The following is a 17,758-nucleotide window of genomic DNA, read 5'->3' as shown; positions in this document are numbered from 1 at the left end:
CCTGACCTGAGGAATTTCACAGAAAAAAAAACAATGCACCTTTGACTGGGGAAGATGGCTATCCACATCTTTCTTTTGTGTGAACTCTCACTACAGGGAGAACTACAAGAAAGACACATGGCACAAATTGACAAAATTATCTCAGATGGTTAACGGAAGCATTCTGCCAATCTGATCTTTACCTGAGAAAATTGTACTCTGGGAGACTGCTCCTCATATCTAAGGAAGGTCTTCAATCTACTCTATCATAAAGGGCTAGCCTCTGAGTGTACTGTAAATTAGGCAGAGAATGATGAGTGGTAACCCATATTGCCATAAGTTGAGTTCCTTTAACTTGGTATTTCATCGTGCACAGCACATTAAAATGATCCAAGATGGCGTAGCAGTCAGACGTCCTTGTCCTTTGTATATATCGTTTTACATATTTTTCGGCGCATATCCTTTAAAATATTTTGCTAAACCTCGTCATCTAAATACTCTCCTGCAACCCGCCTCACCCAATGTGGCGTGGATCTGCTTTTTTCTCCTAAAGTATTTATATTTACTTCGGATCTGGAATCCCTCAACTGAAGCTAGCCAGCTAACTACCAGATATCAGTCAGCAAACCATTGCCAGCGGTCATCAGCTAACCTTCAGCTCGGAAAGCTCTCGCCAGTTCGAACAACGTGACTCTAACCAGAGCATAACGGACCTGTTATTTTTATCCCCGGATTCCTACCGCCAACTGAACATTTTCATCTGTTATTCACAACTAGCTAACCGCAATCCCGGATGACTACTCCTGGCTAGCGTTTCCATCCCAGAGCAAGCACCAATTTAGCTTGAAGCTAGCCCGGCCAGGGCTCCTGTGCTACCACCGAAGCATACTCCTGGGCTACAACATCACCGCACGAAGAGGCAAAAACAGACTTACACACCACCCCCCCCTCCCAAAAGGCTAACTTTCTAGTCCCTGCTATCTGCTTGCTTGCTAACCCGGCCTGCTAACTGCTAGCTTGCCCTTGTCTACTAGCTGCTAGCTTGTTAGCTTGCTAACTGTCTGAATCGCCGTGTCCCCAGCCAGCCCAACCACTCACTGGACTGATGTGTTCACTTGGCTATGCATGCCTCTCTCTAATATCAATATGCCTTGTCCATTACTGTCCTGGTTAGTGATTACTGTCTTATTTCACTGTAGAGCCTCTATCCCTGCTCAATATGCCTTAACCAACCATGTTTTTCCATCTCCTACATATGCGATGACATCACCTGGTTTAAACATCTCTAGAGACTATATCTCTCTCTTCATTACTCAATGCCTAGGTTTACCTCCAATTTACTCACATCCTACCTTACCTTTGTCTGTACACTATGCCTTGAATCTATGCTATCGTGCCCAGAAACCTGCTCCTTTTACTCTCTGTTCTGAACGTGGTAGACGGCCAGTTCGTATAGTCACTCCCACCCCCCAGGTGCTCTCATTTGTTGACTTCTGTAAATGTAAAAGCCTTGGTTTCATGCATGTTAAGATTAGAAGCCTACTCCCTAAGTTTGTTTTACTCACTGCTTTAGCACACTCTGCCAACCCAGATGTCTTAGCCTTGTCTGAATCCTGGCTTAGGAAAACCACCAAAAACCCTGAAATCTCCATTGCTAACTATAAAATTTTCCGCCAAGATAGAACTGCCAAAGGGGGCGGTGTTGCAATCTACTGCAAAGATAGAAAGTAATACAGAACTCTGCAGGCTAAGTCTGTACCCAAACAATTTGAGCTTCTACTTCTAAAGATTCACCTTTCCAGAAACAAGTCTCACTGTTGCCACTTGCTATAGGCCTCCCTCTGCCCCCAGCTGTGCCCTCGATACTATATGTGAACTGATTGCCCCCCATCTATCTTCTGAGCTCGTGCTACTAGGTGACCTAAACTGGGACATGCTTAACACCCCGGCCATCCTACAAACTAAGCTTGATGCCCTCAATCTCACACAAATTATCAATGAACCTACCAAGTACAACCCCAAATCAGTAAACACGGGCACCCTCATAGATGTCACCCTAACTAATTCGCCCTCCAAATACACCTCTGCTGTTTTCAATCAAGATCTCGGCAATCACTGCCTCATTGCCTGCATCCGTAATGGGTCTGCGACCAAACGACCACCCCTCATCACTGTTAAACGCTCCCTGAAACACTTCTGCGAGCAGGCCTTTCTAATCGACCTGGCCGGGGTATCCTGGAATGACATTGACCTCATCCCGTCAGCAGATGATGCCTGGCTATTCTTTAAAAGTGCCTTTCTCACCATCTTAAATAGGCATGCCCCACTCAAAAATGAATTAGGAAAAGATATAGTCCTTGGTTCACGCCAGACCTGTCTGCCCTTGACCAGCACAAAAACATCCTGTGGCGCTCTGCATTAGCATCGAATAGCCCCCGTGATATGCAACTTTTCAGGGAAGTTAGGAACAAATATACACAGGCAGTTAGAAAAGCTAAGGCATCCTGTAGTACTAACTCAAAAAAGTTCTGGGACACTAAAGTCCATGGAGAATAAGAGCACCTTCTCCCAGCTGCCCACTGCTCTGAAACTAGGAAACATTTTCACCATCGATAAATCCACTATAATTGAGAATTTCAATAAGCATTTCTCTACGGCTGGCCATGCTTTCCACATAGCTACCCCTACCCCGTTCAACTGCCAGGCACCCTCCACAGCAACCCACCAAAGCCCCCACCATTTCTCCTTTACCCAAATCCAGATAGCCCATGTTCTGAAAGAGCTGCAAAATCTGGACCAGGCCGGGCTAGACAATCTGGACCCTCTCCTTCTAAAATTATCTTCCGAAATTGTTGCAACCTCTATTACTAGCCTGTTCAACCTCTCTTTCGTATCGTCTGAGATTCCCAAAGATTGGAAAGCTGCCGCGGTCATCCCCCTCTTCAAACGGGGGTGACACTCTAGACCCAAACTGCTACAGACCAATATCTATCCTACCCTGTCTTTCTAAGGTCTTCGAAAGCTAAGTTAAACAGATTACTGACCATTTCGAATCCCACCATACCTTCTCCGCTATGCAATCTGGTTTCAGAGCTGGTCATGGGTGCACCTCAGCCACGCTCAAGGTTCTAAACGACATCATAACCGCCATCGGTAAGAGACATTACTGTGCAGCCGTATTCATCGACCTCGCCAAGGCTTTCGACTCTGTCAATCACAACATTCTTATTGGCAGACTCGATAGCCTTGGTTTCTCAAATGATTGCCTCGCCTGGTTTACCAACTACTTCTCTGATAGAGTTCAGTGTGTCAAATCGGAAGGCCTGTTGTCTGGACCTCTGACTGTCTCTATAGGTGTGCCACAGGGTTCAATTCTTGGGCCGACTCTCTTTTCTGTATACATTGCTGCTGGTTATTCTCTGATCCACCTCTACGCAGACGACACCATTCTGTATACTTTCTGTATACTTCTGGCCCCTCCTTGGACACTGTGTTAACTAACCTCCAGACGAGCTTCAATGCCATACAACTCTCCTTCCATGGCCTCCAACTGCTCTTAAACGCAAGTAAAACTAAATGCATGATTTTCAATCGATCGCTGCCCGCACCTGCTCACCCGTCCAGCATCACTACTCTGGATGGCTCTGACGTGGACAACTACAAATACCTGGGTGTCTGGTTAGACTGTAAACTCTCCTTCCAGACTCACATTAAGCATCTCCAATCCAAAATTAAATCTAGAATCGGCTTCCTATATCGCAACAAAGCATCCTTCACTCATGCTGCCAAACATACCCTCGTAAAACTGACCATCCTACCGATCCTCGACTTCGGTGATGTCATCTATAAAATAGCCTCCAACACTCTACTCAAAAAACTGGATGCAGTCTATCACAGTGCCATCCGTTTTGTCACCAAAGCGCCATACACTACCCACCATTGCAACCTGTATGCTCTCGTTGGTTGGCCCTCGCTTCATACTCGTCGCTAAACCCACTGGCTACAGGTTATCTACAAGTCTCTGCTAGGTATCCCCGCCTTATCTCAGCTCACTGGTCACCATAGCAGCACCCACTCGTAGCACGCGCTCCAGCAGGTATATCTCACTGGTCACCCCCAAAGCCAATTCCTCCTTTGGTCGTCTTTCCTTCCAGTTCTCTGCTGCCCATGACTGGAAAGAATTGCAAAAATCTCTGAAGCTGGAGACTCATATCTCCCTCACTAGATTTAAGCGCCAGCTGTCAGAGCAGTTTACAGATCACTGCACCTGTACTTAGCCTATCTGTAAACAGCCCATCTATCTACCTACCTCATCCCCATACTGGTATTTGTTTATTTATTTATTTTGCTCCTTTGCACCCCAGTATCTCTACCTGCACCTACCTATTCATCTTCTGCCGATCTACCATTCCAGTGTTTAATTGCCATATTGTAATTACTTCGCCACCATGGCCTATTTATTTCCTTAACTTACCTCATTTGCACTCACTATATATAGACTTTTTGTTTTCTTTTGTTCTACTGTATTATTGACTGTATGTTTTGTTTATTCCATGTGTAACTCTGTGTTGTTGTATGTGTCGAATTACTACGCTTTATCTTGGCCAGGTCGCAGTTACAAATGGTGAAATAAAATAAATAAATGGAGTCTGAGGCACAGCCGTATCCTGAAGTTCACCTTACATGACTACCATAGATTGGGGTGGCAGGTAGCCTAGTGGTTAGAGCAGTGGGCCAATAACTGAAAGGTTGCTGGATAAAATCCCAGAGTTAACAAGGTAAAAATATTTTCTGCCCCTGAATAAGGCGGTTAACTCACTGTTTTCCAGGAGGATGTCATTGTAAATAAGAATTTGTTCTTAACTGACTTGCCTAGTTAAATAAAGATATATATATATATATAAACAACCTGGTATCACAGATTCATTCAGCATTTTCATAACATTGGCTACTCATGCAATCTCATAAGAAGCAATTACCAGGGAAAATAACATGGATAATGTGGAACTTCAAACTGTAGGGGAGATATGTCTGGAAAAACAGGTGATGGAGACAGACATAATATCTTCCCTTATCCCTCTGCTCTCTCCCCACGCTGGCAAGGCCACTCCAGCGTTCCAAGTACAGAAAACACCTGTTTCCAAAGGGTCAGTTGTGAAATAGGTTCTCTCTTCCCTGTGTGGAATCTGAAGGCTGATACCGTACCAAACACTCACAGCCGGAGCCCCAGGGGAAGATGGGAAAAGCAGTTATGCTCCATTAAAACTCCATGCTCTTGATGGCCACTCAGGCCTGTCTTTCTCTCTGAGGACAGACGGCAATCAGAGAAGTTGTCTGCAGGTGCTCCATCAACTCCTTTACTACCACATGGCCTCTAGCCTGGGTTGGGTAGGCTACCAGTACCTGACTGTTTTTGCAGTCAACAAGTACAGAAAACCGGGAAGGGGGGGGGACAGGCCTCTGTGGTCTCCAATAGAACATTGTCTATATTATTTTCCGTTATCCCCTTCTGGAATAGAGATGAAAGTGAAAGGTACAGCTGTGCATTACTACTAACCTCTGTTTTGCTTTGTAACCCCCTTATCCCATACCCACCACACATACACACAAACCATACCCGCCACACATACACACAAACCATACCCGCCACACATACACACAAACAAAGACACAAACCCTTAAAAGCGCATTGCTTAATTTTACCCACCAGGGGGAAAAGTGTGGTTGGTTAGAGCTATTTGCATGAGAGATCCTGTTATACTGAACTGGGATTCATATGACCCAGATTGGATGGACTGTGTTCCCTGGTCTTTATACACTAACCAGCTCACAGTAGATTGACCACTCCGATCAATGGATTTCACCTCAGCTTGAACGGAAAGCATATCATTATATTTGTTTTTAACTGAGGTCAAATATTTGCTATGGTTATGGGGCAGCATTTATAAAATTTTCCTGTGAGGGGAATCTGACCAGTGTGCGCCTCTGTTCCAATAATACTACGGATCCCTGAAATAACTAAAGCGGAGACCTGTAGTTTATTTACTTGGGAAATATTTGTTAATCTTCTCAATTTGAGCTCTAAGGTTCTTGCAAATTGAGTATTTGACGAAGCATAATACAATTGTAGGATCTTAAATTTGATCACTCTTGTTGCTGGGAATTTTCCTGCAGATGAGCTTCACAATTTACATAAATTCACAAAAAAATATTAACAGTATTGCACTTTTAATGTAACCTAGTTTTGCCCAGCTAGTGAATGGCCTAACCACCGATTAAGCAACATTATGGACTAAACATTCAAATATTGTAGATGCAGCTTTATTTTGCTGTGACAATATAGGTCAAATTAAGATCCTACACCTGAAAAGAAGCACTTTCCTCTCATGATTTGTGGTTTAAGTTACAGTTTTTGTAGAACCGCACTGTGCTTTCTATCTTCTCATAGTTATAAGAGAAAAATCACATGATCATTAAGGTTACACTTTTACATGATCTCCATCAGAGATCCATTCCTGTTACTGAAACATGGTATCGTACTTTAAGAGTTTTAAATGAAAATATGAGATAGTTAGAAACTGAAATGGTTGTTATATGGTAGGCCTAGTTTACATGTACATTCAAAAACATTTCCAATAACAGTAGATGTCTAAATGTGTGCTGTGTTAATTAACACAGGTCAGGCAAGGTTTCCATAAAGGAGTCTTAAACACTCCCACTGTGCACACAGTGGTTGAATCAACGTTATTTCCACGTCATTTCAATGAAATTACGCTGAACCAACGTGGAATAGAATAGACAGACTCTATATTGAGGAAGTAGGGAGGAGATAAGATTCAGTGATTTTTTTAAATCCTCAGAAAAAGTTCACAATTATTATTCAAATTTAGTAGAGAAATTGGAATGTTTTATTAAAAAGTACCAAAATCCTTACATTAAGTTATATTACAACGTGTAAATGTAAACCACGACAAATTTGCATTGTACACACTGCAAAACACAATAATCATAGATGGCGCCGACAGACATGGCAGCTCTGCTTCTAGCTCCAAAGCAATTTCGCAGTATTTTGTTTTTTCTTTCATTAAAAAAAAACTTTTAAAAAATAGAAGCATTTCACTACACCTGCAATAACATCTGCTAAATAGGTGTATGTGACCAATAAAATTTGATTTATACAGAAGGTAACATTTCACAGTTCCAATATTAGTGAATAAAGGTTGACTGCCACCTAGTGGTCAAAAGCAAGCTATGCCAAAAGACAGAGGACCCTCTCCATTTAGCCTGATCAATATGGTAAAAGTTCTTAATGCTATACAGACAAAATAAAAATGACTGATGTAAGAATTCACAGTACAGTTAAATAAGATTTTCGCTTAAGCATACAGGCTGTGGAAAAATGAGTCAACAACATTAAGTTCCAACTGTCATATTTGCAAGTGTGATATCCCCATTGTTATCTTTGGCAGTGTTCTTTTTGTCCTTAAGAATCTTGGACATGAGCTTCTCATAGAACCATTGAATATCCTGTGTGTCCTCCGGCCACTGCAGGTACTCCCTCTTCTGGGCAAAGGTCCTAATGCCTTCATGTTTCATCAGTCTGTAATGGGGGACATTCCCCACGACCACCATGATGAGAACATCTCTGAGCTCCTCCAGCATCCTGCTCTGAGCCAGGGTAAAGGCCTCCAGGCACCAGCCGTCCTTGAGGAACTCTTTAGAGACGATACAAACTGTCTTCCTGCTCCCCCATATGGCGTCCCTGATATTGAACAGGTGATCTTCACCTGGGATGAAGTCTCTGACCTCGAAGCAGCAGCGGAGGACGTTTCGCTCCGCGAACTGAGAGTCTAGTCTGTTCAACAGGGCGGTTTCTACCCACTTGTAGTCGTTGTTGCTGAAGCATAAGTAAGCGTCGTACCGAGGCCCATCAGCAGAAGGATCCCTCCTAGGGCCCTCAAGGATCCTGGCGGTCAACTTTTTGTAAACTTTGAAGAGGAATCCACGGAGACGAGCGAAAACGATTGATCCGACCATGATCAGGATGATGAGCACTGTGCAGCCGATGAAGAGCGAGAGCCTCAGCTCCTGAACCAGCCTCTCGTCATCCTCCTCACACGATATGACGGAGCTGAAATTCAACAGGCTGATGCCATGGAGATCTGAAGGAAACTCACAGCTGAATTCATTCACGCCAGGGTCAGGAAAAGTCACGTTAGTCCCTTTCAGCCACGTCAGAAAGTCCTTCAGACCGCAGTCACAGTGGAATTGATTCCTATACAGGTTGATCCAGCTGAGAGAATGGAAAGCGTCTGGGTCAGGAGAGGCCAGGAAATTGTAAGAGAGGTCAACTGTTTTGAGACTCTCCGGAAAAATTTCTGGTTTGAGGTATGTGAGTGAGTTGAAGTGAAGATCCATCTCTTCCAGAGAGATGAGGCCTTTAAATATACCATCTGGGAGAGCCTGCAGGGAGTTAAAGCTTAAATCCAGACTTAAAAGCTTGCCAAGATGTTCAAATACATGCACACACTCTCCCCGTGCCCATATCATCTGCAAGGCGATGTTTCTTAGCTCAAGCAGCTTCAGAGAGTTCACAGCTGGTACTGAAATATTATTGTTAAGGGTGCACCACTTTATGAAGTTGTTACCATACCAGAGAAACTCAATGTGCATTAATTTAGCTAAAACTGTGTATACATCCTCTAAATTAGTTAACCTGTTGTTTTGAACATTAAGTATGATCGTATTAGGAGCAAAGACAGAGAGGCCCTCTAAGGATGTAATCTTATTATCAGCCAAACGAAGAAGTTGGATGTTTGGTAGTGGTGCAAGAGAACCATATGTACCTAGTCCCCGAATAGAGTTTCCTGTAAGATCCAGAACTTGTAGGTTTGGAAGTCCTTTAAATGCCTGATATCCCAATGCACCAATATGGTTGTAAGATAAATCTAGTTCTAAAATATTGGGTAGATTGTCAAACGTGTAAGAATAGATTTCCCCTATAAGATTGTGTGACAGGTTGAGCTTTTGTACATTTTGAAGACCAAAAAACGCCTCCCTGTCAATCTGGTTAATTTTGTTTTGGGCTATTGTTATGTCCTCTACCTCAGTCAGCGGACTGAATACTGCATATTGCAATGTAAATATAAAGCATTTGGACAAATCTAGAATCTTGACACTACTATTCTTGAGGCCCTCAAATGTTTGCCTGTCTGGGTCTTTCACATTGCTGAAACCAAATGATTTCCCCATGGTGCTGTGTTCCAGAATAAGATGGTGGATTTTGGTTCCTTGGATTGCATTGAAAAACAGTTTTGCCTTGTCCACATCGAATCCATTGGAAGATAAGTCAAGTGTCTCCATGGACATGTTCCGAAAAGGATTTCCACATCGTTTCCAGTCAAAGCCATACTGAGTCATGCTATATAGATTGAGGCTGTTCAACTTGAGGAGCCGAAAGTGTTTGCCTTGAAAGCCAAGCAAATCTTCCTCACATATGCTTTCCATCCGGTTTAGGGAAACGTTTAGCTCTTGGAAATCTGTCATGTTCACAAAGAATAGAGCAGGTTGGATTCTTTTCACCTGGTTACCATACAGATCTAGTGTTTCCAAGGAAACCAGGGGCTTGAGATAGTCACCCTGTAAAATAGATTCAGTCAGGTCACACCTATACAGAGAGAGATCTCTCAGGTTGGACAGTCCCACAAATGCATCTGGCTCAATTTGTAAAACTGTGTTATACCCTAAATAAAGCACTGCCAAGTTTTCCAGCCTTTGAAAGGTGTTAGTTCTTATAATAAGCCCATTCACTTGTTGCCAACTGAGGTCCAGTTCCTTTAACCCTTCAAGCCCAGAGAAGGATGTCTCATTGATCTCACTGATGTAGTTATCACTCATATACAAAATGGTAATGTATGGAGGCAGCGCAGGGACCTGATATAGAGACTGGCTGGTGCAAGCTGCTATAGAGCCATATATTGGGCATTTTGGGGTGCATCTCACCACCTGCAGGTATTCTCCAAAGATAGCCAGCAGTATAAGGTTCCTCATCATCCCCCTGGCAAAAAGTAGAAAAATAATGTAAATTATTTTAAAGGATTGCTATTCCATCACAGGGCTACAGTACATCAATTAATTGGATGTACAGTAAGAGTCAAAAGTTTGGACACACCTACTCATTCAAGGGGTTTTTTCTTTATTTTTACTATTTTATACATTGTAGAATAATAGTGAAGACATCAAAACTATGAAATAACACACATGGAATCATGTAAACTCAGCAAAAAAAAGAAACGTCCCTTTTTCAGGACCGTCTTTCAAAGACAATTTGTAAAAATCCAAATAACTTCACAGATCTTCATTGCAAAGGGTTTAAACACTGTTCCCATGCTTGTTTAATGAACCATAAACAATGAATGAACATGCACCTGTGGAAGGGTTGTTAAGACACTAACAGCTTACAGACGGTAGGAAATTAAGGTCACAGTTATGAAAACTTAGGACACTAAAGAGGCCTTTCTACTGACTCTGAAAAACACCAAAAGAAAGATGCCCAGGGTCCCTGCTCATCTGCGTGAACGCGCCTTAGGCATGCTGTAAGGAGGCATGAGGACTGCAGATGTGGCCAGGGAAATACATTGCAATGTCCGTACTGTGAGACGCCTAAGACAGCGCTACAGGGAGACAGGACGGACAGCTGATCGTCCTCGCAGTGGCAAACAACATATAACAACATCTGCACAGGATCGGTACATCCGAACATCACACCTGCGAGACAGGTACAGGATGGCAACAACTGTCCTAGTTACACCAGGTACGCACAATCCGTCCATCAGTGATCAGACTGTCCGCAATAGGCTGAGAGAGGCTGGACTGAGGGCTTGTAGGCCTGTTGCAATGCAGGTCCTCACCAGACATCACCAGCAACAATGTCACCTATGGGCACAAATCCACCATCGCTGGACCAGACAGGACAGTGCTCTTCACTGACGAGTCGCGGTTTTGTCTCACCGGGGGTGATGGTCGGATTCGCGTTTATCGTCGAAGGAATGAGCGTTACACTGAAGCCTGTACTCTGGAGCGGGATCAATTTGGAGCTGGAGGGTCCGTCATGGTCTGGGGCGGTGTGTCACAGCATCATTGGACTGAGCTTGTTGTCATTGCCGACAATCTCAACGCTGTGCGTTACAGGGAAGACATCCTCCTACCTCATGTTGTACCCTTTTTTTGCTGAGTTTACAGTATTACAGTAATCAATAAAGTGTTCAACAAATCAAAATATATTTTATATTCAAAGTAGCCACCCTTTGCCTTGATGACAGCTTTGTACACCTTAGGCATTCTCTCAACCAGCTTCAGCTGGAGTGCCTTTCCAACAGTCTGGAAGTAGTTCCCACATATGCTGAGCACTTGTTGGCTGCTTTTCCTTCACTCTGCAATCCAACTCATCCCAAACCATCTCAAATGGGTTGTGGTTGGGTGATTGTGGTGGCCAGGTCATCTGATGCAGCACCATCACTCTCCTTCTTGGTCAAATAGCCCTTACACAGCCTGGAGGTGTGTTTTGTGTCATTGTCCTGTTGAAATACAAATGATAGTTCCACTAAGTGCAAACCAGATGGGATGGCGTATCTGTTAATTGTGCCTTGAATTCTAAATAAATCACAGACAGTGTCACCAAGCAAAGCACCCCCACCTCCTCTTCCATGCTTCACGGTGGGAACCACACGTAGAGCTCATCCATTCACCTACTCTGCCTCTCACAAAGATACAGCAGTTGGATTCATAAATCTCACATTTGGACTCATCAGACCAAAGGACAGATTTCAACGGTCTAATGTCCATTGCTTGTGATTCTTGGCCCAAGCAGCTTTCTTATTATTATTGGTGTCCTTTAATAGTGGTTTCTTTGCAGCAATTCAAACATGAAGGCCGACTTCACACAGTCTCCTCTGAACAGTTTATGTTGATATGTGTCTGCTACTTGAAGTCTGTGAAGCATTTATTTGGACTGAATCCAGCCAACATGTCAGATTTCAAAAAGGCTTTTCGGCGAAAGCATTGTCCTGGTCCCTTTGCAGAAAAACAGCCCCAAAGCATGATGTTTCCACCCCCATGCTTCACAGTATGTATGGTGTTCTTTGGATGCAACTCAGAATTCTTTGTCCTCCAAACACGACGAGTTGAGTTTTTACCAAAAAGTTTTATTTTGGTTTCATCTGACCATATGACATTCTCCCAATCTTCTTCTGGATCATCCAAATGCTCTCTAGCAAACTTCCGACGGGCCTGGACATGTACTGGCTTAAGCAGGGAGACACGTCTGGCACTGCAGGATTTGAGTCCCTGGCGGCGTAGTGTGTTACTGATGGTAGGCTTTATTACTTTGGTCCCAGCTCTCTGCAGGTCATTCACTAGGTCCCCCCGTGTGGTTCTGGGATTTTTGCTCACCTTTCTTGTGATCATTTTGACCCCACGGGGTGAGATCTCCCCAGATCGAGGGAGATTATCAGTGGTCTTGTATGTCTTCCATTTCCTAATAATTGCTCCCACAGTTGATTTCTTCAAACCAAGCTGCTTACCTATTGCAGATTCAGTCTTCCCAGCCTGGTGCAGGTCTACAATTTTGTTTCTGGTGTCCTTTCGCAGCTCTTTGGTCTTGGCCATAGTGGAGTTTGGAGTGTGACTGTTTGAGGTTGTGGACAGGTGTATTTTATACTGATAACAAGTTCAAACAGGTGCCATTAATACAGGTAATGAGTGGAGGACAGAGGGGCCTCTTAAAGAAGAAGTTACAGGTCTGTGAGAGCCAGAAAGCTTGCTTGTTTGTAGGAGACCAAATACTTATTTTCCACCATAATTTGCAAATAAATTCATTAAAAATCCTACAATGTGATTTTCTGGATTTTTTTCTTAATTTTGTCTGTCATAGTTGAAGTGTACCTATGATGAAAATTACAGGCCTCATCTTTTTAAGTGGGAGAACTTGCACAATTGGTGGCTGACTAAATACTTTTTTGCCCCACTGTATTTCAACCCTGCAGGCACCACACAAAACGCAGAAATAAAATATAAATCATGCCTTACCTTTGACGAGCTTCTTTTGTTGGCACTCCAAGATGTCCCATAAACATCACAAATGGTCCTTTTGTTCGATTAATTCCGTCGATATATATCCAAAATGTCAATTTATTTGGCACGTTTGATCCAGAAAAAAACAGCTTCCAATTTGCGCAACGTCACTACAAAATATCTCAAAAGTTACCTGTAAACTTTGCCAAAACATTTCAAACTACTTTGTAATACAACTTTAGGTATTTTTAAACGTTAATTATCGATCAAATTGTAGACGGGACAATCTGTGTTCAATACAGGAAGACAAACTCACCCTACTTTTCCAGTCATGCGCCTTCTCAAAAACTACACTTCAAATGACACAAATTCAAGATGGCCGTACTTCTTCATTGCACAACGGAATAACCTCAACCAATTTCCAAAGACTGGTGACATTCAGTGGAAGCGGTAGGAACTGGAAACAAGTGCCGTAGTAATCTTGTTTCCCAATGAAAACTCATTGAATAGACAGTGACCTCAACAACAACTACAATTCTGAATGGTTAGTCCTCTGGGTTTTGCCTGCTACATAAGTTCTGTTATACTCACAGACATGATTCAAACAGTTTTAGAAACTAAAACTAGTTAGAATATTTTCTATCCAAATCTACTAATAATATGCATATCTTATATTCTTGGCATGAGTAGCAGGAAGTTGATATTGGGCATGCTATTTATACAAAAGTGAAAATGCTGCCCCCTATCCCAAAGAGGTTAATTAACAAGGCACACCTATTAATTGAAATGCATTCCAGGTGACTACCTCATGAAGCTGGTTGAGAGAATGCCAAGAGTGTGCAAAGCTGTCAAAGGCAAAGGGTGGCTACTTTGGAAAATCTCAAATATATTTTTATTTATTTAACACTTTTTTGGTTACTACATGACTCCATATGTGTTATTTCATAGTTTTGATGTCTTCACTATTATTTCACACTGAAGAAAATAGTTTAAAAAATAAAGAAAAAATCCCTGGAATGAGTATGTGTGTCCAAACTTTTGTCTGGTACTATATCTCTCAGACTTGAAGTATACCCTTCAGGTGAGACATCCCTTGGCTATAGATAATTCACATTTATCTATCTGTTTGCACTGAAAGGTCCATAGTCCATTGGTTCTGTCCCAACCTGATAATGAAAATCCCATATTTGTGTGCTGAGTACACAGCCTTACTCTGTAGTCACAATGCTCACATAGGGCTGTTTGTATTATATGAATGAATCACTTCTATCCTCAAGTGTGTACACCAATCCCACTGTGCTAGTTGAATCAATAAACATTGTTTCCATGTAATTTCAACCAAAATAATCAATGTGATGACATTGAATCTACTTGGAAAACTGATTGGATTTGCGAAAAGCCATCAATATAAGAGCATTTTATATTTTTTCACTCAACTTAACCTAATTCCAATGACATGGTGATATTTTTCATTGATTTCACATTGAATTCACATTAGGTGACAACTCAACCAAATGTAAAGGGAAAAATAGACGTTGAACTGATGTCTGTACCCAGTGAGATGAGAGCATTGGGCAATTTAATTAGGGCCTCAATTTTTCTGATGTGGCAGAACTCTTATCATGTAAGCAGAAAGGTGTATCCTGCCACTTTTTCGGTAAACAGCTGAGCAGTGGTGGAAAGTACTTACGTTTCTGGGGGTATCTGTGATTTGCTTTACTATTTTTATAGGAAAGTATATCAAATAAAATAAATGTACTTTTTACTCCATACATATTCCCTGACACCCAAAAGTACTTGTTACATTTTGCCAGGAAAATGGTCCAATTCAAATCAAATCAAATTTTATTTGTCACATACACATGGTTAGCAGATGTTAATGCGAGTGTAGCGAAATGCTTGTGCTTCTAGTTCCGACAATGCAGTAATAACGAACAAGTAATCTAACTAACAATTCCAAAAAACTACTGTCTTATACACAGTGTAAGGGGATAAAGAATATGTACATAAGGATATATGAATGAGTGATGGTACAGAGCAGCATAGGCAAGATACAGTAGATGATATCGAGTACAGTATATACATGAGATGAGTATGTAAACAAAGTGGCATAGTTAAAGTGGCTAGTGATACATGTATTACATAAGGATGTAGTCGATGATATAGAGTACAGTATATACGTATGCATATGAGATGAATAATGTAGGGTAAGTAACATTATATAAGGTAGCATTGTTTAAAGTGGCTAGTGATATATTTACATAATTTCCCATCAATTCCCATTATTAAAGTGGCTGGAGTTGAGTCAGTGTCATTGACAGTGTGTTGGCAGCAGCCACTCAATGTTAGTGGTGGCTGTTTAACAGTCTGATGGCCTTGAGATAGAAGCTGTTTTTCAGTCTCTCGGTCCCAGCTTTGATGCACCTGTACTGACCTCGCCTTCTGGATGACAGCAGGGTGAACAGGCAGTGGCTCGGGTGGTTGATGTCCTTGATGATCTTTATGGCCTTCCTGTAGCATCGGGTGGTGTAGGTGTCCTGGAGTAGTTTGCCCCCGGTGATGCGTTGTGCAGACCTCACTACCCTCTGGAGAGCCTTACGGTTGTGGGTGGAGCAGTTGCCATACCAGGCGGTGATACAGCCCGCCAGGATGCTCTCGATTGTGCATCTGTAGAAGTTTGTGCTTTTGGTGACAAGCCGAATTTCTTCAGCCTCCTGAGGTTGAAGAGGCGCTGCTGCGCCTTCTTCACGATGCTGTCTGTGTGAGTGGACCAATTCAGTTTGTCTGTGATGTGTATGCCGAGGAACTTAAAACTTGCTAACCTCTCCACTACTGTTCCATCGATGTGGATGGGGGTGTTCCCTCTGCTGTTTCCTGAAGTCCACAATCATCTCCTTAGTTTTGTTGACGTTGAGTGTGAGGTTATTTTCCTGACACCACACTCCGAGGGCCCTCACCTCCTCCCTGTAGGCCGTCTCGTCGTTGTTGGTAATCAAGCCTACCACTGTTGTGTCGTCCGCAAACTTGATGATTGAGTTGGAGGCGTGCGTGGCCACGCAGTCGTGGGTGAACAGGGAGTACAGGAGAGGGCTCAGAATGCATCCTTGTGGGGCCCCAGTGTTGAGGAACAGCGGGGAGGAGATGTTGTTGCCTACCCTCACCACCTGGGGGCGGCCCGTCAAGAGAACATCAAGAGAACATCACTGGTCATCCCTACTGCCTCTGATTTGGCGGACTCACTAAGCACATGCCTCATTTGTAAATGATGTCTGAGGGTTGGAGTGTGCCTCTAGCTATCTGTCAATTTAAATAAACAAAACAATTGTGGCGTCTGGTTTTATATATACTTTTACTTTTGATACTTAATAAGTATAACTAAAACCAAATACTTTTAGACTTCTACTTTAGTAATATTTTACTTGGTGACTCGGTTTTACTTTAGTCATTTTATATTAACGTATCTTTACTTTTACTCAAGTATGACAATTGAGTACTTCTTCCACCACTGCAGCTGAGTGATGGGGCTCGAAAACTGTAACCACTGATGGAACAAGGACTGATCATTCGAGAGTTTTGAAGCTCTACAGTTTTAGTTTACAATTACATTGTTTGCAAACACTTGAGTTCAACAAGCTTACATGTTGGGTTATGGTGGGGTTAGTTAGACAAACTCGTGAGGCATGTATTCATTATATGTTTCAAGAATCAGAATCCCAGAATACCAATCCCAGATTCCCCCTTTAAATGTCCTTCTCTAGAGGCTGCAATTCTGGGACATTTTATAAAGTTGCCATCCAAAGAACTGTGTTATTAGACTCCAAGATGACAGCAATTGTTCAAAGGTGGTGCGTCAATGCTTCAAGTTGTCTTTGCAATGTAACCATTCACGTCTATAATTTACGGTCTAATTTGTTATAGTCGACATACGACCCCCCAAAACAATAGTCTGGCTACCAGTCTTTTTAGCTAACATTCCACAATTGACACTTGTGTTGGCACAATAAGAAGTGGAACGTTAACTAAAAATACTGGTAATAGCTGAACTGAGAGGGCAAACAGGCTACCATTTTTTTTCTTCTTCTGATATTTATCAACTATTGGCCGACACAATAATGCAATGATTAAAGTAGGCCTAAACAGTAAGTTAAAGGTAAAAAGTGTGGCTTTACCTGAAGTCATGCGCGCGCGGATAAGCCAAATATGCGTCGAGCTGGTGAGTATGTCTATGGGGTAGGTTACACCCCTCTCAGATAAATCAAGTACTGAGCGCATTCGTTTAGCATGGCCCGGTGCCCCGGATGATGAACGAATCCCATTACTGTTTTTCATAAATTCCTCGCCAGAAACGGGGAGGATCGAACTACAGACATCATCTCTAAACCGCCGCTATACTGCCACCTTGTGGTGGGAATAGTTTATAGACATCATCTCTCAGGCCCATAATCTCTCAGGCCCCTCTCCAACACCAGGGGCCTCATTTATAAACGTTGTTCATGCACATAATCTGCCCCCAAAACATTCGTGCGCTGGTTTTCACACAAAAATTGGAGTCTGTAAAAGCTGAACATGACGTGAGAATGTGCGTATCCTCCCGCAAACTTTAGACCCTGCATATGCACAACAGTTTCTAGTGGTTGAACTATTGCATTGCAAGAAGGCAAAAGCAGCCTATTGCCAGCCTTGGGCAAATGGGGAATATATGATGACA

At 42.6% G+C, this 17,758-nt stretch overlaps 1 protein-coding gene across 1 annotated transcript; it reads right to left on the bottom strand.

Annotated features, from left to right (window-relative positions):
* Positions 1-7,368: 7,368 nt before the first annotated feature.
* LOC109900807 (toll-like receptor 5) lies at positions 7,369-17,311 on the bottom strand. Its single transcript, XM_020496637.2, has 2 exons — positions 17,220-17,311; positions 7,369-10,036 (listed from the first exon to the last, which is right to left on the bottom strand). Exon 2 carries the CDS (start codon positions 10,030-10,032, stop codon positions 7,393-7,395), a length of 2,640 nt encoding a protein of 879 aa, XP_020352226.1. The 5' UTR covers positions 10,033-10,036; positions 17,220-17,311; the 3' UTR covers positions 7,369-7,392.
* Positions 17,312-17,758: the final 447 nt, after the last annotated feature.

This window comes from Oncorhynchus kisutch, linkage group LG12 (genome assembly GCF_002021735.2).
Source record: "Oncorhynchus kisutch isolate 150728-3 linkage group LG12, Okis_V2, whole genome shotgun sequence".
Taxonomy (NCBI): domain Eukaryota; kingdom Metazoa; phylum Chordata; class Actinopteri; order Salmoniformes; family Salmonidae; genus Oncorhynchus; species Oncorhynchus kisutch.
The sequence above is the reverse complement of the archived record's forward strand: the minus strand, read 5'-3'. Positions and strand labels throughout refer to the sequence as shown.